General features: G+C 37.9%; 1 protein-coding gene across 13 annotated transcripts; it reads left to right on the top strand.

Annotated features, from left to right (window-relative positions):
• Window positions 1-25,515, top strand: ZNF207 (zinc finger protein 207). 13 transcript variants are annotated; one of them, XR_003092534.1, is made up of 15 exons: window positions 1-148; window positions 1,723-1,849; window positions 2,535-2,673; window positions 3,577-3,747; window positions 4,154-4,229; window positions 6,363-6,463; window positions 8,666-8,820; window positions 9,674-9,766; window positions 11,004-11,246; window positions 12,073-12,235; window positions 12,484-12,667; window positions 12,888-12,967; window positions 17,413-20,282; window positions 23,189-23,267; window positions 24,195-25,515. XR_003092534.1 is itself a non-coding variant. In XM_014527966.2 (12 exons), exons 1-11 carry the CDS (start codon window positions 108-110, stop codon window positions 12,642-12,644), a joined length of 1,470 nt encoding a protein of 489 aa, XP_014383452.1. In that variant the 5' UTR covers window positions 1-107; the 3' UTR covers window positions 12,645-12,667; window positions 12,888-13,340. The 13 variants fall into 13 exon arrangements, 7 of the variants coding, with proteins under 7 accessions (XP_014383452.1, XP_025052091.1, XP_014383451.1 ...); XR_003092531.1 differs by having other exon boundaries at window positions 23,192-25,515; XR_003092530.1 differs by having other exon boundaries at window positions 23,189-25,515.
• Window positions 25,516-25,918: the final 403 nt, after the last annotated feature.

Below are 25,918 nucleotides of genomic sequence, written 5' to 3'. Positions count from 1 at the left end.
GCTGAGGCGAGCGGGGCGGCCATTTTACGTCTCTGCGAGAGGCCGCGCGGGCGCTGCGGTCGGTGCTCACTCCTCCGACCTTCTAGTACCTCGGCAACGCCGCCGCCATGGGCCGCAAGAAGAAGAAGCAGCTGAAACCTTGGTGCTGGTATCCTTCACCACCGGCTGTGCCGGGCCCGGGTTGGCGGGAAGGGGCGAGAGGCCTAGTTTACTCCCCTCCCCACGTTCCTCCTCAGCGCCGGGCCGCGGCCTGCTCTCCCCCCCACCCCGCCTCCCGCCACGGCGCTAGGCCGCGGCCTGCTCCCATGGGTCTCCTGAGGAGCCGCGGGGGGGGCCCCGGGCCCTGCTCCCCTCCCCGCTCCGGGCCGCGCCTGGAAAGCTTTGGCCCTTCTGCGCCTGGTGGTTTCCCTGCCTCGCAGCCGGGCTCGGCGGGGGGGGGGGAGCCGCGCTCCTGCTTCAGAGAGGAGCCGGTGTTTTCCTGGCAATGCTCCCTTCGCAGGGAGGCCTGAAAGCCTGTTTTTTCCCTTCAGTTTTCTCTCTTTACTTTTTTTTTTCTTCCTTTTTCCCTTCAGTTTTCTCTCTTATTCTTTTTTTCTTTCTTTTTCCCTTCAATTTTCTCTTCTTTTGCATTGGAAACTCGCGTGTTTGACGTGCAGAGAACTAGCCAAATGGCATCCCCGGAAAAGCGAGAGCTGCCAGACTCGATGGGGAAAGGTGTCTTTTTTTTTAAACTTGAAATGCTTAATATGTTAGCCTCTAGATTACAGAGCATTAATAGCATTTGTTATTTTATTAAAATATTTGGTGTGCCCAGCAATTTTCGTCTCCACGATATCCGGTTTCACTTTCCCAGGAAAACCAGATTCCTGATTTTGTTGAAATAAGAACGCCCCTCTTCTATCAGAAGAAAAGCTCGTCCAAATGGCCTTGCAATTAAAGTAGTAAAATGAACCCAGCGATACTTTAAAATATATTTTTGGTCCTACTTGAAATCCTTTACAATTCTTTAATGAAGAGTACTGTGTCTTCAGACATATACCCGCCTCCCTGAATATAATATGCACCCTGGTTTTTAGACAGCTTGAAAATAAATGCTGTTCATCAAGGAAGGTTAAGTAATTAATGTGGTGTGCCGGGTCTGATTTCTTGTGTTGGGTCCACCGGCACCACGTGACGTGACTGCTGGGGTTTGGAGACGCGGCCTGACCCCGTGCTCCAGTTCAAGCCAGCGCGTGGGGCTGTGTTATCTGGGTCAGCTCCCCGCTGCCACATTTCTAGACCCATGAGTATCGGTAGCAGTGTTAGTTGCTGTGGCTCCCAGAGCTGCTGCAATTAGTACTGCCACTGTACCTCCTTTACCAGATTTCCAGACCCATAGGGATCCTTATTTCTCTCATGTAATGTGCACCTTAGTTTCCCCTAGTTGGTTTGCAGTGAAACAAGGGGATGTTTTATGCAAGCAAATATGATACTTGTTACAATTTAAAAAGTTGGGGTGTGTCCTATGGCGGTAAGAGTTTTTTTTCATTGATTTCACAACTTGTGAAAATACTATGGATAATTATAGTTTCAGAATTGCGTAAATAAATTTGTTTATGAATTTCTGAACTGCTTGTTGCTTTCCGTGCTCTTTTCTTCCCTTGAGAACAATTGCAATAACATTAGACTGAGGTTCAGATATTTAGTTTCTGGATTATACATTTCCTTAATGGTCGTTAATAGGTATTGCAACCGGGATTTTGATGATGAAAAAATCCTTATCCAGCATCAAAAAGCAAAGCATTTCAAGTGCCATATATGTCATAAAAAGCTGTATACAGGACCTGGTTTAGCTATACATTGCATGCAGGTAAGTGTTTTCTGCAGTGTATTTAATTTGTTTTATGCAATTCTAAGGGTGGGGGGGAAACTAAGATGATTTTGCTTTGTTTAGAAAATGTATGATAGGGGCATTGGTTTTCAGTACGCTGGGACACTTTTTAGTAAATGAATTGCTGTGTCAAAACATGCTTCAAGAATGTTCAGCCTACAAGGGATCCTTTCTTTCCTGAGGATGTGACCTTCATGCAGTCACATGGTTAATTTAAGCAGGATGAGAAGCAATAAGTGTGAAACCATGTTGTTCTTACCTAATTTTAATTGCAAATAAGATACAGTAGTATAAATGCTCTTGGACAGCAGCCCTTAGTTTAAATTATGACTGGAACCAGAAAAAGTTCTAGCATGTAGGTTATCTGGTTTTTCTGAACTGTTAGTATTCTGTACTACAAATATGGTGCCATAAAGCAAAAGGGAAAAAAAGAAAGAAAACGCCTCCATGTGGGGATCAACATAAACTGCAGCTTCTTCGGAGAGAAGTTACTGTTGGGTATCAGTCATTGATTTTAAAATGAGAATTGGAATTAAAATACACGTTGTGATGCTCAAAAGGTCAGTAATGGTTGCACTTAAAATATCTTGTTGTGGTTTCTTGTGCTTTGAAACAGTCCAGTTGCAGATTTGACTGCATCATATGTTTTCTTTGTTTGTATTAGGTGCATAAAGAAACAATAGATGCTGTTCCAAATGCTATTCCTGGAAGAACAGATATTGAACTGGAAATTTATGGCATGGAGGGCATTCCAGAAAAAGATATGGAAGAAAGGAGGAGATTACTTGAACAAAAAACTCAAGGTATGCTGAAAATCTTTACAGCTTATTTCATCTTGGCTATATGTAATATCGTAGCACTTTTTAAAAATTAGAGCATGTAAAACGTGTACAACTGCTTTGCTCCTTAATTACAGGGGTGACACAAGTATGATTAATGCTGTTTAAAAAGGTACTGCTGTTGGATGTTGCCAATTGTAGTTATACACTGAGTCTTGAACTTTATGGATGGTGCTGTACATGTGGTCCTGGCCTTGGCTAGTTATGAAATATCTGTTTTGAAAGGATGATTAAAAGCTGGGTTTGAAAAAATAGAGTAGCGGAAGGCTTTGTTCGAATGTGAATGTTTTTACGGGCCTTTTTCAACCTGATATTTATAACCTAACTGCTCGTGTTGGTTTTGTTCCGAAGGAGCTGGGAGTCCAGGCAGTTGATATGTTCTGTAACTGTGTCAGTTTTATCGCTATTTTTTTTAATCAGATAGTATTTTTTCCTGTCCAGGGATGACTGCTCTGACATGTATCTGTCTGGAAAGGGATGATCCAGTTACAGTACTAGAAGTGTGACTTAGATATTGGGTAAAGAGAGAAGGAGCAGGGACATGGAATTAATGATCATGTAAGAAGTCTAAGTGCTCTGGCTTCATATGAATCCCTGGAGATACTATATTGAATCAGCAGTGGAATGCAGACATGCCATTTTTTTGTGACCAGTCGTTGTGGCGTTTCTGAGCCCACCCTACTATTGTATCATAAAAGTTATGGGAGGCTTTTATAAAGATTTTCTTAATTCCTAGAACACCTAGTTAGAAAGGTAACTAGCTTTCAGACTGGAACACAGTTCCAACAGGGCAAAAAATCCTGTCCCTATAAGCTCTGTAAGCTTCCATTTGTATATTGTAAGCTTAAAAACATTAAATATCTTTAGCAGAGAGTCAGAAAAAGAAACAACAAGATGATTCTGATGAATATGAAGATGATGAGTCTTCAGCTTCAACTTCATTTCAACCACAACCTGTACAGCCACAGCAGGGATACATACCTCCAATGGCACAGCCAGGTTTGCCGCCTGTCCCAGGTGCACCAGGAATGCCTCCAGGTAATGGGCTTCAATGTTGTTATATGCTGTATATAAGTGTTTTTATTGAGATCCTACCTGAATGATGGTGTGACTCCTTCTAGCACTGAATTAGATGCTGCAAAACAGCTCATGACTGATGGTTACAGTTGTCTCAAATTGTGTTATGTACCTTCTGCTCTGGATGAACACTGAAGACGTTATACTATTAAAAGTAATATTGTATGGTGCGCCATTTTGCAGAAACTGCAAAAAACCACAAAAGGCCATACGTTGGAATATTCCACAATGGCTTGCAAGACCAGTTTTAGGGAATACTTATTTCCTGTAACGGTTGTATATAAATTATTTATCCGGTTTTAAGTAACTGTCTGACACGTCTTTGAGGAATTTATTACTTATCTAAAATTTGTTTAAATTTTTAAAGGTATACCACCATTAATGGCGGGTGTTCCTCCAATGATGCCTGGAATGCCTCCAGTTATACTAGGAATGCCACCTGGGTAAGTAAAATTAAATAAATAAAATAATAATAATAATAGTAATAATAATAAAAAAAATAGTTTTAATCATTTGAATGGTGATAGTGCAATGTTCTTACACATCAGCAAATTATATAATTGTCACAGGTGGCATAGAACTAGTTTAGAAAAATAGCAAATCCTGTAAAATCTGCACATTTGTAAAGGTTATCCTTCACATTTAATGACAACTATCAAAGGATGTTAGAAGAAGCTAGCATATGAAAGATAATGGCTAAAAATTAATCAACTCATACCCAAAGAGCTCTGCTACTATTTCTTTCCACTTTGCCCAATGATAGTTGAAAAATAACCTGTTTTTGGCTTAGAATATTGTGAACTTTGTGTACCATCTATGTGTTTATGTATGTTGCACTCTGTTATAGACCAACCATGAGAGAGATTTGACTGATTACTTTATATTTTTCTTAATTGAAACGTTTAGACTGCTTTTGAGCATGTATATGACAAAGTGATTTTAAAACTTGATAGTGAGATGGATAGAATAGTTTCTCACAGCGTGTTCAGAATACTGTTAAACTTCTTGTTTTTGTCAGATGTTCGCAAGTCATATCAGCAAAGTACACACAATTAGGGGGGTGGTCAGAATGTAAGCCTCTCATAAGTAATGAAATATTTAGTACATTTTATTCACTTGTGTCAAATGAAACAATTGTGTTTTATAGATTTATATTGGAAACCTCTGCCTGTTATAGGATGCAGTTAGCTAACTTGATTTTTTGCATATTGCATCGTTTGAGATTTTTTTTTTTTTTTTTAGTCTTAAGAAATATCTAGAAATGTCAGTAATGTGCATCACTGCAGGAGACCATTGTAATAGATCTCCTTATTCTTTTTTTGCCTTTCATCTTGTAGCAATCTGTAGCTTCCCTTGGTCAGTCCTTGATGGGTTTTGGAGTTTTGTTTTAGGAATAGAATGACTTGGGTGACAATTTGATTTGAGTAGATTTTTGCATGAGAGCTTAATATTGTCCCCCATCAACTTTTGAATTTTAGAAAATTTTGGTTGGTGGGTTGGTGTTGTGTATGTGCAGAAATAAAACTTTTGCTGGGTTGATGCTGTTTTTATGGTTTATAGTCCTGTAGATTTTAATCTAAATGGAATGTTGCCAGTTCATGCTGCTGCTCTTTTCTGGGTGGTACTTAAAGCTCTTTGCCAACTTTAATCCAGTGTTCTGCCCTTTTATTAAGGGACGGAACTGCTGAAGAAAATGCACTAAACAGTTGAACCTTACAGTTAAAACCTTACAGATTTTAGTTGTTCCTGACTACAGGAGCCAATTTCAATTGATAGGTAGCCTGTGTTGTTGAAAATGAGCCCCCTCAATCACTAGTGAAATAGTGGGATGTGGAAACAAAAGTATATCACTGTCCTTTTCACACTGTTATATTCACTTCAGTGCTACCAGTTCAGAGGTGGGGGCTGAGTTTGGCCCCTTCTTGCCAAGTGATCTAGGTGGCTAAGTTTTTCCTAATTAAAATAGGCAGGGTTCTACATCTTTTCTATGCAGTGGTATTAACGAAGGTAGAGTGAATAGTCTAGGGGTACATGCAGTGGTTTTGGAGATAGAAGCCTGTTACTTTATTTGGGCACCTTCAGGCTAGAAACTGTATTCTATTCAGATTTGCAGTTAATTATTGCTGTTGAAAGGAGACATCTCTTCTAACAGCATTTCATGGTCAGTGTTACCTCTTTGACGACCACAGTATTGGAAGATGTGTCTTAAATACCAGAAAGGATGTGTAATTACAGTTGTATTTGGAATATGAGGCACAGTGAATGAAACTTGCTTTTTTTTCCTTATGAGTTAGTAACTTGAATACTGTCTACTTGGAAATTTATTGCAAATTGAAGTTGAAAAGTCTAAACTTGGACTGCTTTCTCTAACCCCTGGTTAACAGGAATGTGGCTTGCTGACAATGAAGCCTTTATATTTTGGTCTGATGTTGCTTAGAATCATCAAAGCATTTTGAATCCCTCAATTGGTGAAAAGCATTAGGTTGCTTATTATAACACCTTTAATATTGATGTATGCCAGTAGCCTTCATAGGAGGTTATATGTTCACACTAATCTTCATTTTAAATTTTAATAGGATGATGCCAATGGGTGGAATGATGCCTCCTGGGCCAGGAATACCACCTCTTATGCCTGGTATGCCACCAGGTAGGTCAGGGGTGTCGAACCCATACTGTGGTGAGAGCTATTTATTTTTTCTTACTTGGGGCTCGGGAGCTATAGAAATGGGGTTATCTTTGTTTCATAGTGAATCTCAATACAAGTTTAGTTTTGTACAAAGATCAAAGGGAGAAATGTATTTTGTAGTTTAATGAACTTTTAGGTGTGGTTGGTGTCGTTTACTAGGAAGCTAATGGGTGCTATTTTGTGTCTGACCTATACTTTTTCTTTGTCCTAAATTGGCTCCTTGTGTGAGTTCTCTTCTGGTATCTTCTTGCCCTCTGTGCCAGCAGCTTGGAACACTTTACTTGTGAAAAAGTTGTAGAGGGTTACTAGGCTACGAGTCAAATACTTCAAGGGAGCTTGTGCGTCAAACTTTAATGGGCCAGTTTTGTGAAGAGATTCACTTAGGGCTGTTGGCAATAGTTACAGTAAAGAAACCCTTGCCTATATCTGAAACAGCTTAATTTCAGAATATCTTAATACAGAGGTGGTTAAAAAATAAAATCCAGTAGATTTGTATATTTCTAGTCGGTTTCTTTTTACAACAATCACCTTTTAAATTGCAGTAGTGGAATTGGCTAATTTTATGAAATCAGGCCTGCTTAGTAGGTTAGCACTTCTGGTGTAAGATATGTGTATGTATATGTGCATGTGTTTGTTTTTCCTCCAACAACTAACTGGTTATTTTTCCATTATGTGCAGGAGCCATTTTTATCTTATTTTGAGAAGCTTTGTGTTTTCCAGAACAAATTCACTTTAGGTCATCTTCAGTGATTTTTAATATTGCTTTTCCTGGTGTTTGTTGTATTTCCCAAATTTCATAATAGCCAGATTTTACGTAAACTATCATCTAGTCTTTTATTTTACTTGAAACCAACACTTCAACCATCTAAGTTTCTACTTAATGTTTTAATTTGGTAGTTCTGAACCTTTTTAGATTTGAAGTGCCCCTCAGAAAATGGTTTAGTCTTCACATTTTTTTTTTAAACTACGGAAAAATAATAGAGCAATTTTTCTGTTGCAAAAAACTCAGAAAAACCACAGTGGGTCAGAAGGTCTTTAATGTTGTGGATTCTGTTAAAATTTCTGGGCTTATCTTGCAAGTAGTGTTTGCAAACCTAACAGTGCTAACATTGTGGCACCCCACAGCTCCCTTGAAAAGGATCTCATGGCATCCTGGTTGAGAATCACGACTTTTGTAGAACCTTCCACAACAACCAGTTGTCAGAATTATTGTATCCAAATTGGGTTTTTAATCTTACAGATGTACTAATTTAATTGGCCGGGTTCCTGTTTGTGTGCATACATATAAGATTGCTGCTAGAAGAAGGGGATCTCTTGTTGCTGTGCTGCTTTCTTCTCAAAATAAAATTAGACTGCATTTTTGTTCCCTGGAGCAGCCAGTTGCCACCAAGACCAGGCACATCTATTGCTTCCTGCTTTTGTATGTTCTTATTTATACCCACATCAAGTGCATCTTCCAGGTTTTTGGGTTTGTTTGTTTTTTTAATACAACCTTATACCTCAATTGGCAATACAGGTATAGTGCATCTGAAGCACATACTGAGTTGTATGTACATTTGTTAAATGGAGAGACCTTGTACAATGCCGCATGTAAATAAGCTCCTGTTTCTTTCCTCCACCTCTCAAAATTGGAGATTAAGTTAATGAAAGACTAAGGTTTTCCAAAGTTTTTAAAATAAGTATAGTATTTATACTGTGGTTGTATAGACATTTGGGGCACCTGTACATATGCAGCAAGCCTGCTCCAACATGCTGTAAATACAACGCATTGGAACAGACTCAATTAATCCAGCAGACTCCAGCGTCACATGTATCAGCATCCCTGCACTGAAAAATGGCGGTGGGGCGCTTTAACTAAAGCTTGTTTAATAGCTTTGCTTAAAATGCCCCACTGCCATTTTTCAGCACGGGGATGCTGATGCATGTAACACTCAAGGCGCCCCCCCCCCCCCCCCCCCCCCCCCCATGTGTAAAATGCCCATGATTTATGAATATTTAACAACAATCTCTCCCAGCTGATAAAAGCTTGTTTTGTCATCTTATTTTATGGTAAGCTTACAATTCCTGTTTTATCCATCTTGGGACTCCAGAACACTAACATGCAAGAGAGAAGGAAATGTCACCTACAAAAGGGATATGCTTCTTTTACTCTGCTTGAGATACTACTCGTTCGCTCGTTCATTCTTTTTATAGGTATGCCACCACCTGTTGGTCCTCGTATGCCTCCCATGACACAAGCACAGCCTGTGACAGCACCAGGAATTCTTAATAGACCTCCAGCTCCCACTGCAACAGCACCTACCCCTCAGCCTCCTGTTACTAAGCCACTGTTCCCCAGTGCAGGACAGGTAAGGTGTTAATATTGAGTTTACACACATTCCTGACTCTTGTCTTACAACAAAATCATTTCACGTTGATAATATTTATATATTGGAGAATACCATTTGTTGTTGAAGATACAGCAGAATAATCAGGGTTACTTACCTGTTTGAATCATGCTTGTGAAGCATCGCATCTCTTGACTGCTGATTTTTAAAAGGATATCTTTGTCTTTGCTGTTGTATAGCATCAGCAAGTAGGTAGCGAATAGTTTGTGGGTTGGAATGGACAAACCATTTTTACATGCCTTATGAAGTGGGCGGATTGGCTGAATTTGTTTTGGTCTGTCAGCAGGTGAAGATCTGACTTTCAAAATTTTCTCTTTAAGTTCCCTATGTACAAATCTTGCCTTGGTTTGTTTTAAACAAGGATTCTATCTCATTTCCTTGATAATGGGCATATTTACCAACTGATAAACAGTAAGATTATATCAGTCTTTATTTTTTAATTTGCCATACTGTCCTGTTCAAGCTAAATTAAGGTATTTGTTGTATTTGAACAAAGAGGCATCCCCTCCTTACTTAAGTGGGGGTTTTTGGGGAGGGTGGGTGGAATTGAGAGCTACTAGAATGAGGAGTTTGAGCCTTGTGTTCCTCTACCATTTGACTGCATTTGTTGTAAATGAATAAATCCTTAATTTTTTACTTGTTTTCAAGCATGTTGCATAAATCTTCATCATGTCCTAAGTACATCTTGGACTTCAGCAGGGAAGATACTAGTTCACAGAAATTCAGTCGATTTGGATAAGAGGTCCTTCCATTCGACTATTTTTTACCCATTTGTTTGGAGACTGTTCACTGTTTCCTTTCTTTTATGCTACAGATGGGGACACCTGTCACAAGCTCAAGTACAGCTTCCTCCAATTCAGAAAATCTGTCAGCATCTTCTAAAGCTCTGTTTCCTAGCACAGCACAAGTACGCAGGAAGTTGCAGTTTAAAAGAACAAAAATTGCTTTGCAACTTAACCCTTTGGACTGTTATGTAACTTTTAAAAAATCTCTGTCTAAACATCTTCAGATAATGGTTTATATCCCTGATTATGTTTAGCTGGTTATTAAATTAAAGAAAGTTAACTTTTGTGTCATCTTGTAGAAGTTCACATTTCAAAATGCCCAATTCCTTTTGGACTCAGGGGAGAAATGAAATACTACATCCTGGTTCTAAAGGGTTAAAAAGCATGATAGCAGTTAAATGCATTTTAGTGGGCAGTGGACAGCTTGATGCATGGTGAAGCCTTTTTTAGTTTACGCTGTTTAATCTGATGCATCACAAATAATGTAGGGCATATTTATACTTGCATTATGCTGAAATTGAATATTATTTGACTTTAATTAGAAAATTCAGTAGATGGTTGAAAAAGTACGCTGACTGTAAGCCAAAGCATTCTCTCATCTCACTTCCAGAGTTTATTTTAAATATAGATTTAAAAAAACCAAACAAACCGCAAACCTTTTGTATCTTAATCGTTTCAGCCTACATAGAACTACTTAGAGGATCTTAGTGGATCTGCCTTCGTTTGGTTCTAGTCGCAAATGAAACTAAAGTTTTACAGAAGATCTGTATATAGATAATGAGACCTTTGTAAGGACATTTTAGTGATTTTTATGCAGAGAATGCTTAAAATATATATAATTTTAAAAAGTATAGACCTTAGAACTCTCAAACAGGTTTATTTAGTCAAGATTTTCTAAACTTAAATTATGTTAATGATTTCTAACACTTCAAGTTGTGTTCTAAACTAATGATTGCTGAAGTGCACTAATTCATTATTGCAAAAATAAATTTGCTTCAACTTGGGTTGTCATTGCTAAAACAGATGTATATGTAAGGATTTATACATAATTCGGTTGAATAGTTTGGAGGAAATGATGCAAGAAATTCAGCACTTTTTGTTTTGCTCCTTTTATTTTAGTTGTGGCTTTTGACCTGCAACATTTTAGATTCTTCCAGTATGTGTAGTGAATTTTTTGTCTTTTTGTTTTCATTTGCTTTAGTATCATGTGATGAGGCTGAAATTTACTTTTTACTAGCTTATTTTTAATTCTGTATCTAACTGGAAAGTTTCAGAGGTCTAAAAGATATATAATATACACTTTTTCTTTTTTTCTTTTGGAAAAGTAAGTATTTTTCTTGATTTAACTCTGTTTCACAGGCTCAAGCAGCTGTTCCAGGTCCAGTTGGTACTGATTTCAAACCGTTGAATACTACACCTGCAACAACCACAGAGCCCCCAAAACCAACATTCCCTGCTTATACGCAGTCTACAACCTCCACCACTAGCACAACAAACAGTACTGCGGCTAAACCAGCTACATCTATAACTAGTAAGCCTGCTACTCTTACAACAACCAGTGCAACCAGTAAGTTGATCCATCCAGATGAGGATATATCCCTGGTAAGTTGGAACAGTTTCAGTTAGTAAATGCAACATATGCTTCTGTTGAAATTTGACATATGGGTAATGAAATGTTTTTCTGTATCTTCGTACTGGTGGAAGTACAGAACCTGTCAATTTAATAAAATAGTACTGCGTGTGAGGAGCTCTTTGAAATCAGGGAACTTTGTGCTAATGCTGTATACCTAAACCTTAGTTTAGTTGATGGCAGAACTGTTACGTTTGCTCTAAGCATTGCTTGGATTTCTTGTTGTCTATGGCTGTGACTTAAATGAAAGGAAAGCTAGTCAGCATAGCACAAGTGACACAGCAATTTTGAAGCAGTCTTGATGAGTGTAAAAAGAGTTAGGTTGGACTGTTTTCGGAGTTCAGAACTGAAAAGCCTTTTACGTAAAATCCAACCAATGTCTTCCTAAGTAAGGTTAACCTCAGATTTTGTTCTTGAAGGATATTCATTTAAAAAGGAAAATTTTTGTAATTTTGTCTGGTCTTAAGATGCCTCTTTTTTTTGGCTTAAGTAGGTTTGGTTCCTTGGGTGTAAAGTGTCAGTCAGCAACATAACTACCTAACAGAAATTAATTTTTTTTTCTAATCATTGTTAGCTTTTAGGGGGAAAAAGTTATTAGTAATTAGTCTTGAATGTTAAAAGAACAGAATTGACTTTATTACAGGTACCTGCAATAATAAATCTTGTAATATAAGAAAATTTCAGTTTTTGTGTTCTTACCTTTTAACTTATTACTGGTAGAGAATATTAAATATTGTAGTTTCTTAGTCACACCGTGATGTGTCCTTAAAATCTTTCCAATATGTTGTTGTTCTTTAGGAAGAAAGAAGGGCACAGTTGCCCAAATATCAGCGTAATCTCCCTCGACCAGGTCAGGCATCCATGGGTAACCCACCGGTTGGACCAATTGGGGGTATGATGCCACCACAGCCAGGAATTCCTCCACAGCAGCAAGGAATGAGACCTCCAATGCCGCCTCATGGTAATCGCACAGGCTTTCCCTGCCCCCTACCCCTTTCTAATAAATTTGATTTCACTAAAAGATCTTTTCAAGTTTTGAGGTTACAGTTGTTTTGAAAGGACAGGTAGCATTTTCACCAAAATGTAGCCTCAACCTTTTAGCATTTAAATGCACCTGTCCTTTGAATCTATTCAGAGACAAATTTTTAAATTTTTTTTTTAAATAAAATGGATTTCTTTGCTTGTATCTTATAAATGTTTTGTTTATAGGTCAGTATGGTGCTCATCACCAAGGCATGCCAGGATACCTTCCTGGAGCGATGCCTCCATATGGTCAGGGACCCCCGATGGTGCCCCCTTACCAAAGTGGACCTCCTCGACCTCCAATGGGAATGAGACCGCCCGTAATGTCGCAAGGTGGCCGCTATTGATGCTACTACACGCAGTCTAATAGGTTTGGAGATTAAACCTTTTCTCATCTTGTGCTGTTAATATAGCCAAGCTTCCGTCAATTAAGGCTTCATTGTGACTTTAAAAACACTTTCTTCCCACATGCAAGGAACTATTGGACATTCTTATTTTACATGGGAAAAAATTATTTGGAATAATAAAACAGGAACTTTTCCTGATGTTGCAATTTATACTGTATGGCTTCTTTTTCATGTTTCATCTAGGTTTTTAGAAGTGAAGTATAGTAAATATGGTTCGTTAAATTGTGAAGGCGCTGGAATTACATGAACATACCATCTTAAAGGCAAGTTCTGTAACATTATGTTGCTATTTGTAAAATGATGCCTTCACAGCACTTCATGTGCTGTTGGACTTCATGTCCCCAACATTGCTTGGTGAGGGCTCTAACTGTTCCCAACTATCTGTACATTAAAAGTCTGAACATGTAACAATATTTAATGTATTTAGAGTTCCTCCTGTTGCAGGGTTTAAGTAAACTGACCCAGTAAGGTCATGTGACTTTTCTGTACTGTTATAAAATTCATTGTAATAAAAGAAGAGAAAAATTTATATGCCTTTTTATTCATGACCAGCTGTGGACAACTGCCTGAAAGGTTTGTACAGATGCATGCCACAGTAGTTATTGCTGTAATAAACACATTTACTGGTGCTGTTGATTTATGCTCTGAATTCTTTTTTGAACTTTAAGTCACTCCTTAGTTGCATGTTGTAGTCTTTCAAAGCAAGTAGACATAGACCTGTACACTTATTAACTGACCTCTCAAAAATGTTTTAGTAGGAATGAGGCTGCGGGGCATGTTTTGCCCCTCTGATTTAAATAGGCCAGTTTCCGTAGTGCTTTCTTTTCTTCAGTAAATCTGATTTGTAACTGGCACTTCATTGTAAGCAGTAAACGAGACTCTTACTAAATATTATGTCATTATGCAGATGATTTCCTTGGTTGTATGAGTGCCTGAACCTAAAAGTGAAATTTTCTAGAAGCTTAGGTGCATGACACACAGACTAACTTCTGTTGCTACTGTATTGAAGGGGACCTGCAAAAGAAAAATAGGTGTTTTTCTATCCTTCGTTTCATATAAAGGAGGCCCACAACTGTGGGAGGAAGAAAGAACTGTGAATATGATGGGTTCCATTTTTACTGTACTAAAAGCAAGTTGATTTGTATTGTTGGTTACTGGAGACATACAAACACTTAAATGTGTGTGTGGGAGCTTGCTTGGCCTCTTGAAGTGCCTGGGGTATTGAATCTGTAAGAGACTTTTTTCTCCCAAGTGTCTTAATTACCACATTAACAAAACAAAACGTAATTATAACAGTTTGAATTGGTAACTTATACTCATGCAAATTTTATTTCCCTCTTGTGTCAGAATCTTGGTTGTCTGTAGTCTTCAAAGTTTGGTGAGCCTAGACTTCTAATGGGAATATACAGACATGGGGTGAACACTTCTGGGATAAAAAGTTAAGTGGGATTCAACTAGTGAAAAAACACAAGATGTTTTTCCTTTGCAGGTCAACTTCTAAATACAGATTCCAGCCTCAACAAGACCTATCTTTTACCTATGCCACATGTTTAGTGGCGGTTTTACCTTGGCATTTTTCTGTAGGTTAGGTTGAAAAGCCTATCACTTTGGTTTGTACTGTAGATGGTTCATTATATTTGTTTCTTTATCTATAATGCTAAGAGTTGTGGCTTAATTTCTTCTTTAACAGATTTAGGTTGGATTTTTAGAACTATAGCTGATACTTAAACATAGTCTTTTCATAGAGCCTGGGAAACTTTAAAATTAGCCAAACCTTTTCATGTCTTACAGTAAATAGTGTAGTCTGTGGAGTGCAGTCTGTGGGAGGTTCTGTGGGGCCTGCTGATAAAAGTTCTTCAGTGGTTTAGTGTCTTCTAGTTTCATGGTGTTAGTTTTCACACTTGAGACATCACTCAAGTCTCATGAAATACGTCTTTATTTCCAAGGCTCATGTCTCCAGGATAATCTAGGTGTGTTCTTTTTGTCTCTGGATATTTCTTTATCTTCTGGTCACCAAAAAGGCAGATATATTGACTTATGCTTGGTGTAAAGCATTGTGAGCTACACTTTAGGCTTAGGACTTTTGTGTACTTCTTCACATAGCACTATCCAGTATTTGTAATTCCATGTGTCTGCTGTCTTTGGATAGAATCTGGTTCATTAAGTCAGTGCTTTCATTCACAAAGCCAAGCAGTACTGAGAGATATTACTACTTCTCACTCATGTTTGCCTGTTTTTATATCGCATCTAAAAAAGAACTTGTTCTAAACTGATTTTCTGTTCTGCCTAGGAAGTTATGGAAATTCCCTTTTTTCCCTGAAGGTCTTCCTGTGGCTGACAGTGGGTCCAGTAACCCCTAAACAGATCCCTGTTTTGTGTATGTTGGCTTTTTTTATCCAATGTGTCTTTATAATTCCATTCTCCTGGAATCTTAATGCCACTTTTCCTGGAATAAATATATGAAAAATTCTGTGTACCATGAATTTGAACATATTCTGCAAGTTGCCATTACTACTCTTTTAATCCAAGAGCAGTTATTTCAGACTACTGAAAGTGTAATTTTATGGCTAATGTTTTGTAGACTATTTAGAGTTTGTATCTTTGTTTCTGATAGATCAGAAAAAGGGCAAAGGTCCACCTAGGCATAACAATATAGTTGAGATGCTAATTTCTGTGTGCGTTTGGCACATGAGAGCAAAATGGCTAGCCCTACATCCTCAGCCCAAATGACCAGGTACCCACGGCAGCTGGATTAACTGGGGATTGCTGTCATTTTATTGGAAATGAAGCTTGAATTTATTATGGCTTTGAACCTGTAGGGAGATGTCTTGACTGTTCTACCACTGTACCCAGTTTCTAATGGCACTGGAATGAATGAACACTGGTGATATTTCAAGTACACTGGCCTAGCTGTTTTTATTTCACTGTTTGCTAATAGGACAATCTGCAAGTTTGTAAGCACAGACTATCCTCTGCTCTTGGTGTATCTCAGATAGATGCTTCCTTTCCTGCTTTTGTCCTTTTGTTAGTAGGATTGTAGTGCAGTTTCATTTAGTTACTGTTACAATTTTTGTAGTACCTAATTATCAGATACTTCAGTGGAAATGTTGTGTAATAGAATTTGCTGTTGTATAGTCTCTTCCTGTTTCATTTCTTGTAGGTACTGCTGTTTCGTGTTAGGAGTCAGATTTGTGGTGCCTTTCCAACAACTATTTTAATGTAGTGTTCTAGTGAAAGGTTACTAAGTTGAAACATTTATCTGATGTGGCTGTGCTGGCAAAATCCCTGGTGTAGGTGTAGCTATGCCAACAGATTTTCTTGTCAGCTTAGCTAATATTGCTTGGGGAAGAGGAGGTTCTTCTGTGCTAGCAGAAAGTTCTTGAGCTGGTACATCCTTCTGTTTTTCCAGAGGCTACTAACATGGCTATATTGGCACATGTTCTGCATGATTGCCACATGTTCTGCAGCCAGTACAAAGACATAGCAATTAAGTTGAATGGAAATATTTGAGAGCAGAATAGGAAAGTTGATGCTTTTTGAAAGTCTAGCATTTATGGTATCTAGCACCCTTCATTAGAGGATCTAAATCTATTTGCAAATCATCTACCCACTTTAACAACTGTTAAGTGACTTGTCTCCAGACAAAGAGTGAATCTTTTGGAGGAGCCTGGATTAGAACCTGGAAATCTGGATATAGTTTGTTTTAACTGCTAAATCAGCCTTCAGCTAATTTTAAAGTTGCCTTTTGCAAAGTTGATTGGTTTCTGTGGTCTCTTAAATAATGGCTGAACTTTCTTCTGATGAATGATGAAGTACAGCTCTCTTCTGGTGACTAGCCTTTATTCCTTTACAGAGTCTTACTGCTTCATTTCAGATGAAACACAAAGTGCTAGTACTAGATTTGAGGCTGGGATGCATATTTTACAATGAATAACGAATTCTTGCTCTGTGCATGCATGGGAGAACATGAACAAGCTTCTAGAAAGTTATTCAGCTTGTCTTGAGACTTCTTACATGCTGCCTTCACTCATTTAGAGTGTCTGAGGTTAGATAATTATCTAGTTTTACCTAGGCAGCGCACTCAAGTTATAGTTAACTTACTTTCTGGGAATTAATGTATAAAGCTTCATGGCGCACAATCTAAAGTTATTTTTCAGGAACCAAAGAATTCTGAATACAAGACAAAGGAAGGGGAAACAGCAAGACGACACTGGTCATGCACAATGAAGAGGAATAAAACTCTTCTCATTGCAGAAATTAAAGTTATGACATACTGGCCCATCAACTGGCATTGCTGTTAAATTTATTTTTTCTTTGTCTGGTATTAAATGACTTAATAATTGTACTGGTCTAGCTACTATACTTGACACAGGTGGGAATATACTTTTCAGTGGCTGGTGGGATTTTTACTTAACGTTACTTTTACTTTACCTAGCATAGTAAATGCCATTGGTTATGAGAAAATATACGCAGACATTTGAGTTCTGTTCCAGTGATCAAGCTACAAGGCCAGGCCTTTTAAAATCCATCTTTGTGTAATTTAGAAATAGCCACAAACTGTAAAAGGCTTAGCTTGAAATCAGAGTAAATGCCAAGACAGCAGGGGTTTTGTTTGCTTGATCCCTGGAATCTTGTTAATTTTGAATGCATGTTTTTCACTTAATTAGGTCATGTTTTTCTAAAATTTAAATTTTTCTTCTTCCTATAGCCCTGCCATAGGACAGGCTGAGGCAGAGTCTCAGTGTTGCCCTGTTCAGTCTGAGGCAAGTGGGATTTATTTTATTCATTCTGGGGGCTTTCACAGCTTTATGGCTGTTGGATATCCATGTCCCCAAACTTGCAGCAAGTTTGGTGAAGGCCCCTAAATTTAACTTAATTTAGGATTTTTGTAATCTTTTGGTAGATGGGCTCTATATTAAAAATAATATTTTTGACTGTGGTGTCTTTTTAAAAGTTGGGGGGAGGAAATATGTTTTAAAATGTTTGCTATTTCTGATACTGATGGAAGTTTGTCTGTTAAATGGCCGATCATTTAAATCTTTAAGCTGCTGCCACTTTATTCTGAATTTTATTTGTGCTGTTTAGGTTGGCTGCCTTCTAAAACTGGAACTGCATGTAGCTTTTGAACTTGGGGTGTAAACCTGATTTAGCTATGGGAAATTATGCTAAAGTGTTGTTTAAAATACAGAAGTTTCCATTTTAAGTCTTTCCTGCTTCTATTAAAGTTCTAACTTTTAATAAATAATCCATTACTGAGAACATAAGTGGTATTTGAACAACCGTAATCATTTAACACTGTTTCCCTAAAAGGGAGGATATTATGGTGATGGGGTGATTTTTTGCATTTGCAAGTTACACCACAAATATTAATGTAGAGCCCTCTGGAGAAGAAATGCAGGTTTGAGTTGGTAAAATAGAAAAAAAAAAGGGGGGGGGGTAGAATGAAAAATTGAAGCAATAAATTCTGCAGAAGTGTCAGTTAGATGATGACATTAAACTTTTTAAATTTCTGCTGTATAACAGTATATTCTAAAGTTTTGGCATTCAGTGACAATTTGGAGGGATTTTGCATTGTAACTTGAACATGTTTAATACCTATTACTGGGAAATCTTTTAACAGCAATGTTGCTGGTAGGACTTTTTTTCTCTATGAAAATGAGGTTTGTAACTTTTTTGAAATATTTGCTAACATTTTCAAAGTACCGTTTGAGTAAACCTCCTGCCCCCTCAATTTTCTTTTGCAAATATTTGGTCTAGACAACAGAGGTTTATGCAGACATCCTCAGTCTCAGAAGAACATGCTTTGTGCCTTTTGTGGGCTTGATGTTGGGAACTGTTTTTTTCACAATTTGTAACTTGAAAGTCATTTGTTTTCCTAATTTAATTTAATTTGACACTTTCTCAAACTTCTCATCTGAAGTACTTTTGGTGAGCCATAAATAGTTTTTTATTTCTCAAATGATTTTCCTTTTTATAGCTGACCATAAACTTATACCTTGCAGCAAGTGAGTGTTGCTCACTCTCTTTTTACTACATGGGTGAAAATTGCCTTGAAGAATGTGACTTGGTCCTTCTGCCATGTTCCCTTCCAGCTTTAACAACCTGCCCCCTCTAACTCACCACCTGACCCCAGTCTGGGTTTCTGATCCTTCTGATCTACTCCTGTTTTAATGATGAAAGTTGACATCTGCTCTGATTTATTAATTCCCCCCTCATGAATGAGCAGTGTATAGTACCTTCCTAATTCTTTTGCATTGTTACCATGGGTACCAGTGAAGATACTGTACTACAGAAATTCGTATTTCGGACAAGCTGGGTTAGTTCTATTCTGCCTCCATATGTGCATATAGCAAGTTTGTAAACCTCCTTTTTCCAAAAGAGATCTGAATAAAGGTTGTATGTATTGCTTCATCTTTAAAGACGCAATGAATGAAAAAATAAACAAGCATTGGGTGTTTCATATTAAAAACCACTGACTGTCACCTATTACCATTTAATAGACTGGTACAGTTCTGTAAATAGTTCTTTCATTCAGAGGTTGTTGTTGTTATTATCATTATTATTTTGGTTAAGTCTTCATGTATATTTTGAACTAGATGTGTATAAAAGTAGAGTTTGGCTACTGTTTACCCTCTACTTTTTCCAGAGAATATGTTCTCAAAATGGGTATCCTGACTTGAGCCATGCTTGAGTTATGTTCAGTAAATCCACTTTGTGGCAGTTGATTTGAATAGAACGTTAAAAAATTTTCCAGCTGTTTTAATCTGTGATTTTGATCCGTGGGAAATGACTTGCACTTCATATTTCTCTTGTACTATTCTCTATTTCTAGTACCCATTCATGGCTCTCTGCTTCCCCAGATCAATCTAGGGATATTTTTTTTTCCTTCCAAGGTATTCTTTGAGAACATGACTCCTGGAATTCAGTTAAAAAAAAAAAATGAAACAAAGCTTGAAATACAGAAGAAAACTATAATCATGTCAACATAATTATGTGGGCTGTTGTGGTGTTAATTTGAGTCTTCCTCACTATAATTTATAATGGATACGCCTGAAATGGTACCTGAAATCTTTGTTGGTTCAAATGTAGCCTTCCTTTTCCATTGCCAGTAGGGGTGTTTTCCCTTTCTCTGGGCCCTTAAAAAAACCAAAAAACCCCAAACTGGCTTTTTAAAATTGTTATAAAATGTTTCCCGTTTTGAGATTTCCATCCATTTTGGTAGCTTCATCATGTACATCAGAACTTATTCTAATCCAGTGCCAGAACTGATGTCCATGTATTAATTTGAAAGCTCTCCCTGGTGTTCTGTGGCCTAAAAAATCAGTGGAGGTTTTGCTGCCTTCCTCAGTGATGGCACACTGATTTATGTTTTTAATGGAATTTCTCAACTCTCGGCTCTGCTGACTGATCTTCAGTGTTTCAAAAAGATCTCTAAAACTCAAATCTAGTATAGAAAACTTTTTTTTATCTTGCTCCTAGTGTGAAGCTTTTCAGTGTACCTCTTGTGTGTGGATCTAAGGAGGATACTTCCAGAAAAATTTCAACTGTAAACACATTTCCCTACTTCAAAGTATAACAGTATGTGTGTGTTTTACTAATACTGTACAGTGTGCCCTTACTAAAGCAGCAATCCATGTAGCACAAAGTTGCGGGGGTTTTTTAAAGTTACTAATTTTCTTAGATTTACTGAAGACTATGGCAACCCATGAATAAGTTCTGCTGAAATGTTTAACTGCTAGATCAGATGAATTTACACACTACTCTTCACATACAAAGTAAATGAAAGGCATGGTAAATTAAATACAGCACATACTATCCATTAAGTTCTTGGCTGCCTTAGAATGTTGTTTATAACTAGTTGCACAGAATATTTGCATATAGCAAATATCAAATGCTGTCCGAGAAACAATGAAAATACTTAATACCAGTTGCCTGCCTCAGATGAGCTTACTTGAGGTTTTTATGTATAATGACTAGGATCGTTCTGTAGCCGTCTGGAAAAATGCAGTTAAGTGGGTAAAAGGCCTCTTTCACATAAATAGGCCTTTTATGGATAGGGTGACTATACCTCCCGGTTTGGCCAGGACACTCCCGGATTCCATACCCCTGTCCCAGCCAGTTGATCAAAAGTCCTGGGCTGGAGTGCAGCAGGGAGGGGGAGCAGCATAGTGCACTAGGCAGGCACCGCTGCTCCTGTGCAGGAGCAAAGACTTGTCTGGTGTAGACAGGGTGCGCCTGCTCCAGTCTGCTCACCTTGCTCTTGCACAGGAGCAACAACAGTGCCTGCCTGGTGCATCATGCTGGTCCACCTCCCTGCCAGACTCTGGCCTGGGACTTCTGACCAACCAGTTGGGATGGGGCTATGGAATCCTGGAGTGTCCCAGCCAAACCAGGACCTATGGTCACCTAGTTATGGACCATCTCTACTTACAGTAAAACTGGTGCAGATATCAATACTAATTGGGAGTGAGGAAAATATTGAGAGATTGCTGTTATAGGGGACAAGGCAGAAAGAGAGTGCTTGAATATGTTGTATTAATTATATGAAGATAGACTTTTGATGGAGTTGTGGGAGAGTCAGTTCATTATCTGAATATTTTTGTGAAATGCGCTACACAAATGACAGCTTTCTGCTCTAGTTACCCAATTGCAGTAGAGAGTAAGAATTATTAATAGCTAGAACAGTGATACTAGCATCCTGTTTCTGCTAGCATGACTTTTAGCAACAAAGCTGCCTTTTAACTGCAGTCCCAGTGACATTGGAATCATTAGCGCACCTCTGTAAGAAAGCCCATCTTTAATGGGCTTCTTGCTATGGTAGGGCACATCCTATAATCCCTGTATTTAGTTCCAGTTTCTAGGATGTCCTTTTCAAACATCTTTGTCCTTTAACCAGTATAGACTTGCAGATTCCAATACAACTGACAGTTCACAATACTGTATTGTATCACTCAGCTCCCTGCCATCTACTTTTAATAGGCATTGAAGTATTTAGAATAGGGAGTTTTTTACCAGTCCTTGTTTGGCCAGATGGTGATGAGAGAGAGCATGGCTATTCAAGTAGCTGGCCATAGACTGCATGTGCCCTTTAAGGGTTAAGTTGCAACCCATGGACTATTGCCCAGTCATTGCTCCCCCACCACTCGCTGCAGTAGCTGGAGTCTCCAGAATCCCCCTCCTAGCTTCTACTTCCTGTCCCCACCCCAGGAGGCTGTGTGGCTGGGGCTACCTGGGCGCATGGTACAGCCTACAGGGCATTCAGCCCCCTGCCACTTAAAAGTTGGAGAGCCATGAGGTAAAGCATGAGTGTAATGGAGAAGAAGTTGAATTGGATTGCTTCTGTGACTTTGAGATTTCAAGTTCCCTGGAAAATACTCTTAAGTCAGTTAGCTTAAGCTTAAAATCATGTTCCTAAACTACCAAGCACCTAACTCAACTATATCTAGTAGCATGTTAATTTGAAGGCTACAGTAATTTGCCATTTATCTGAAAGTTTGCATACCAGCCTTTTGGTTACTTCTTCACTTGCCCAGACAGAAATAATCCATTTTAAGCACACTGTTTTACAGTAACTGAACTTCAGTTGTCAGGGTTTGTCTTATCTAGGATTTAAAAACAAATAGATGATGTCAACGGCACAATTTTTATGGGATCATTTTAATATAATATCAATAAAACCATTTTATGGGGCCATAAAATACATTTTTTTTTTCTTGTCTCTTCAACAGAAGGGAGGAAGGGGGGGGTATTTTAAAAGGAGGGAATACAGGGTTTGCTAGAGTCAGTTTGAAGTACATCAAGTCCAAGCATATCTGCCCAGGCAGGAATTCCTCCCTTTTTTTTTTGGCTAAATTGAGTAACTTCTAACCATATTTTAATGGTCATATTATGGTCCCCTACCATAGCTAACTGATATGTATTAACCAGTCCTAACTAACTTCTTGGTTTTTGGATGTTGGAATTTTTGCCATACTTAAGAGCAACCTATGTTCACTCAAAGGAATATATTCACTTCTTTATGACTTGCAACATCCTACAACATTTCAAGGGTTAAAGGCAGTTTCGCTTTTGTTGCCTCATTGAAGCACATGTACTTTTTGAGTGCTGAATTCTGAAACTCCCCTTAAATTCTGGTGGAGGCAAATGTAGTCTGCATTTTTTTTAGATTAAATGTATAACTTGCATAACTAAATTATACAGATTCTCCACCTACTCCACAAAGTGCTCTTTAAGAGGGTTACTCTTGCATCATGCATTACTTAATTCATGAGAATTTCCCCTAATAGATGTCTGGGATGTAGGGTAGAAAAACATACAAAATTTAAGACAAAATCTAAGTAATATTAGCTGCCTTTAGTTGAAGCTTACAATTTTTAAGGGGCAGATTGCAACAATTGAGGCTTGATAATTTTTTTTAATGAAAAACTTTTTAAATTATGGATTAAACTCCTTGGTTTAATAAAATTTGTGTTTTTGTTGACTAGCAGCAGAATTTCAGCATTTGGTTCTTACTGGTAGAGAAGAAAAATCCTACAGCACTGCCAGTACAGGTTAGTTTAATCTGTAAGTACCTGATGTTCCTATTTGAAATACTTTGTTCAAATAATACTCTCTGAATACATGAAGAAAGATTTTTTTTTTTTTTTAATTTATTTGAATGTGATGCATCAGTCTGTCATGTAGGGTGTATCTACTGCTGTCTTCAGTAGTGAACAAACTTGTAGAACTCGGCTTCTGTTTTGTGGATTTTTTTTTAATCATGTGCAATGATTCAGACCAACGGTTAAGGGTCACAACTTCCTGTAAGAATCTATTTAAGGGAAATAATAAATTACAGCTTGCTAAACAGCCATTTATCAGCCTTGAAAAAGGTAATGGATGCTTAAGTTTGGAATCAGGGTCAGTTCTTAAGTAACTTGCTTATTTCAAAAAGGGAGGCCGTTTTATCGCTAATAGGATTTAACGGTCTCTCTCTCATTTTTAGAAAATGGGTATTCCGGCTGATAACAAAATAGCAGCAGTAATTTAACCTTGCCTTAAATCTTTTTATGGATAACAACTTTTTGAGAAACTTTTATATGCACCTTCTAGACTTAGTGCTTTATTGCATCTTTAATGCAGTCAGCCCTATAGACTGCATGTGCCTTGAACTTGCTGTTTTCCGAAATCCATCTTAGCCCTTTTCAGCACATTAGAGGTCCTACAAATGGTTCCCCATGAAGATTAATTTAGGCCAGTCCAAAATTATTGCCTATCCTTTCTTCTCTTTCCCCTTCAGTTTTTGTACCATGTTTTATTTGTTTACATTTTTAAACAGGTAGTACTTTGGATTTTTAGTTTATTGTATGGTGTCCTGAGCATCTTCAGGAAGTAAAATTTGGATCTGTACGCACATGAATTAAAAATAAGTAAAAATCTAGCTCAGGTATTCAAGTGTCTAAATATTAACTGAATCACCTACATGAAATAAATATTGTTTAATCTTTACAGAACAGGTCTGCAAGTCAAGAAGTGAGCCTTACTTCCTGTTATGAATTATGCACTATACTAATATACAACCTGTTAACCTTTCTATGCTGTCTGAGAGGGCATAAAGCTTAGAAACAAGAAATGGGCCTTTCAGATCTTTGGATGGAAAGTGAGATAAAAGCACAAAATAAAAATGCTAAGGACACCAATAGACAGTATGGCAATTGGAGAGAAATAACTCATTTAAATACGCACAGCAAGCTAATGGTCAGTGATGGTTGCAGTAACTGTAACTCCATATTTGAATTGTTCATCTTTCAAAAATGCATTTTCAATCGTGTTAATTATTTGTATGGATAAAAGACTACTGAGGGGGGGAAATGTCGTAGTGTTAGTGCACATTCCCCTTGCCTTTTTTTTTTTTTTTTGTCAAGTCTTCAGCCATTTAATATGCAAGTGTTTATATGCCTGCAAGAAGCATACTACTTAAAGGGAGAGGCCTGTTCAGGCCTCTGCTCTGGGAACCTGATGGTTCAGGCACCTTTTTTACTTATGTTTCCAAACTAACTTTTTTGGCTGTAACTCCTTTGTGAGTAGTGGTCATGTGCACGTAGAATTCTTGTGAAAATGGAGTGACTGTTCTCTTGGCTATAAAGCCCATGAACCTTCTCTTTGTTAATAGCTGCAACCCATACCCCCACCCACACACACGCTTTGTCAACCACTCTGGCACCAAGTCTGTTTCTGAGATTTGTTAAATCACTTGTTTGTGCCTGCAGTACTGCTGTGTGAGGTTAGCCTCCAGCAGTTGCGCAAAAAAAAAAAAAAGCATGGATTTCTGCTTTGAGCTAAGGTTCCCCTTTTGCCATGTCTACCCTGTAGTACCTTGTGCTTAAAATAAAGAGCAGTGCTTCAGGGTTGTCTCATCATGTCACTTAATAGCATACCTAGAATATTGTTTTACTAACAGCTTAAATGCATTTTCCTTTGACACAGTAAATTTGGATTTTCTAAAAGGATGTTGGCAGTCTTTGGACCTGGCATTACCATACAAGCAATCTTAAGTTGCAGTCCTGCCTTTGGTCTGTTATAACTTTCCCGTGTAGCACAGTTGGATAGCTCTTCCCAACTCTAATATGATAATGGTGATCACTAGGAGTCTACAGTGAGCTCAGCATTCATCAATGAGGTATGGTAGTTTATATACTGATATATTAAAACAAAAGTCAGCCAACTTTTGTGCACTAGTGGTGTAAAAGGGAACAAGCAATTTTTTATAGAGCTTTAAAAGATGGCTGATCTTATAAGCACATATGCAAAACTTGCTGTAACAAGCAATGATCGGGAGTGATTTTATAAGCTGATATGCAAAACTTGCTTTAACAATCAATTATCGGAAGAAAGACAATTTTAAAGCTTGACAGGTTGGTAAGTATATGGGTAACTTTTAATGCATGGAGATGGTAGAAAGGGGTACTGTATAGTTTAATTTACAGCATTCACTTGACGAAGCTTTGAAGAAGATATGCAGTCACGAATAATGGGTCAGACTTGCGTTTTATGTTTTTAAGGGGCTTGCTGCTTTTTCTGTACTGTATATCTGTTTCATTGTGACTGATTAAACTTGATTTAATAAATGAATTGCTGCATCTCTGTATTCTCTGAATCAAAAAATAAAATGCTTCAGTATAGTCATAAGAGTAAAATGTTGTTTCAAACAACTTGTCAGCTTCAACAACTTTAAT

The sequence above is a fragment of the Alligator sinensis genome, unplaced genomic scaffold (genome assembly GCF_000455745.1).
Source record: "Alligator sinensis unplaced genomic scaffold, ASM45574v1 scaffold282_2, whole genome shotgun sequence".
Lineage (NCBI taxonomy): Eukaryota > Metazoa > Chordata > Crocodylia > Alligatoridae > Alligator > Alligator sinensis.
This window is presented reverse-complemented; position numbering and strand designations above follow the sequence as displayed.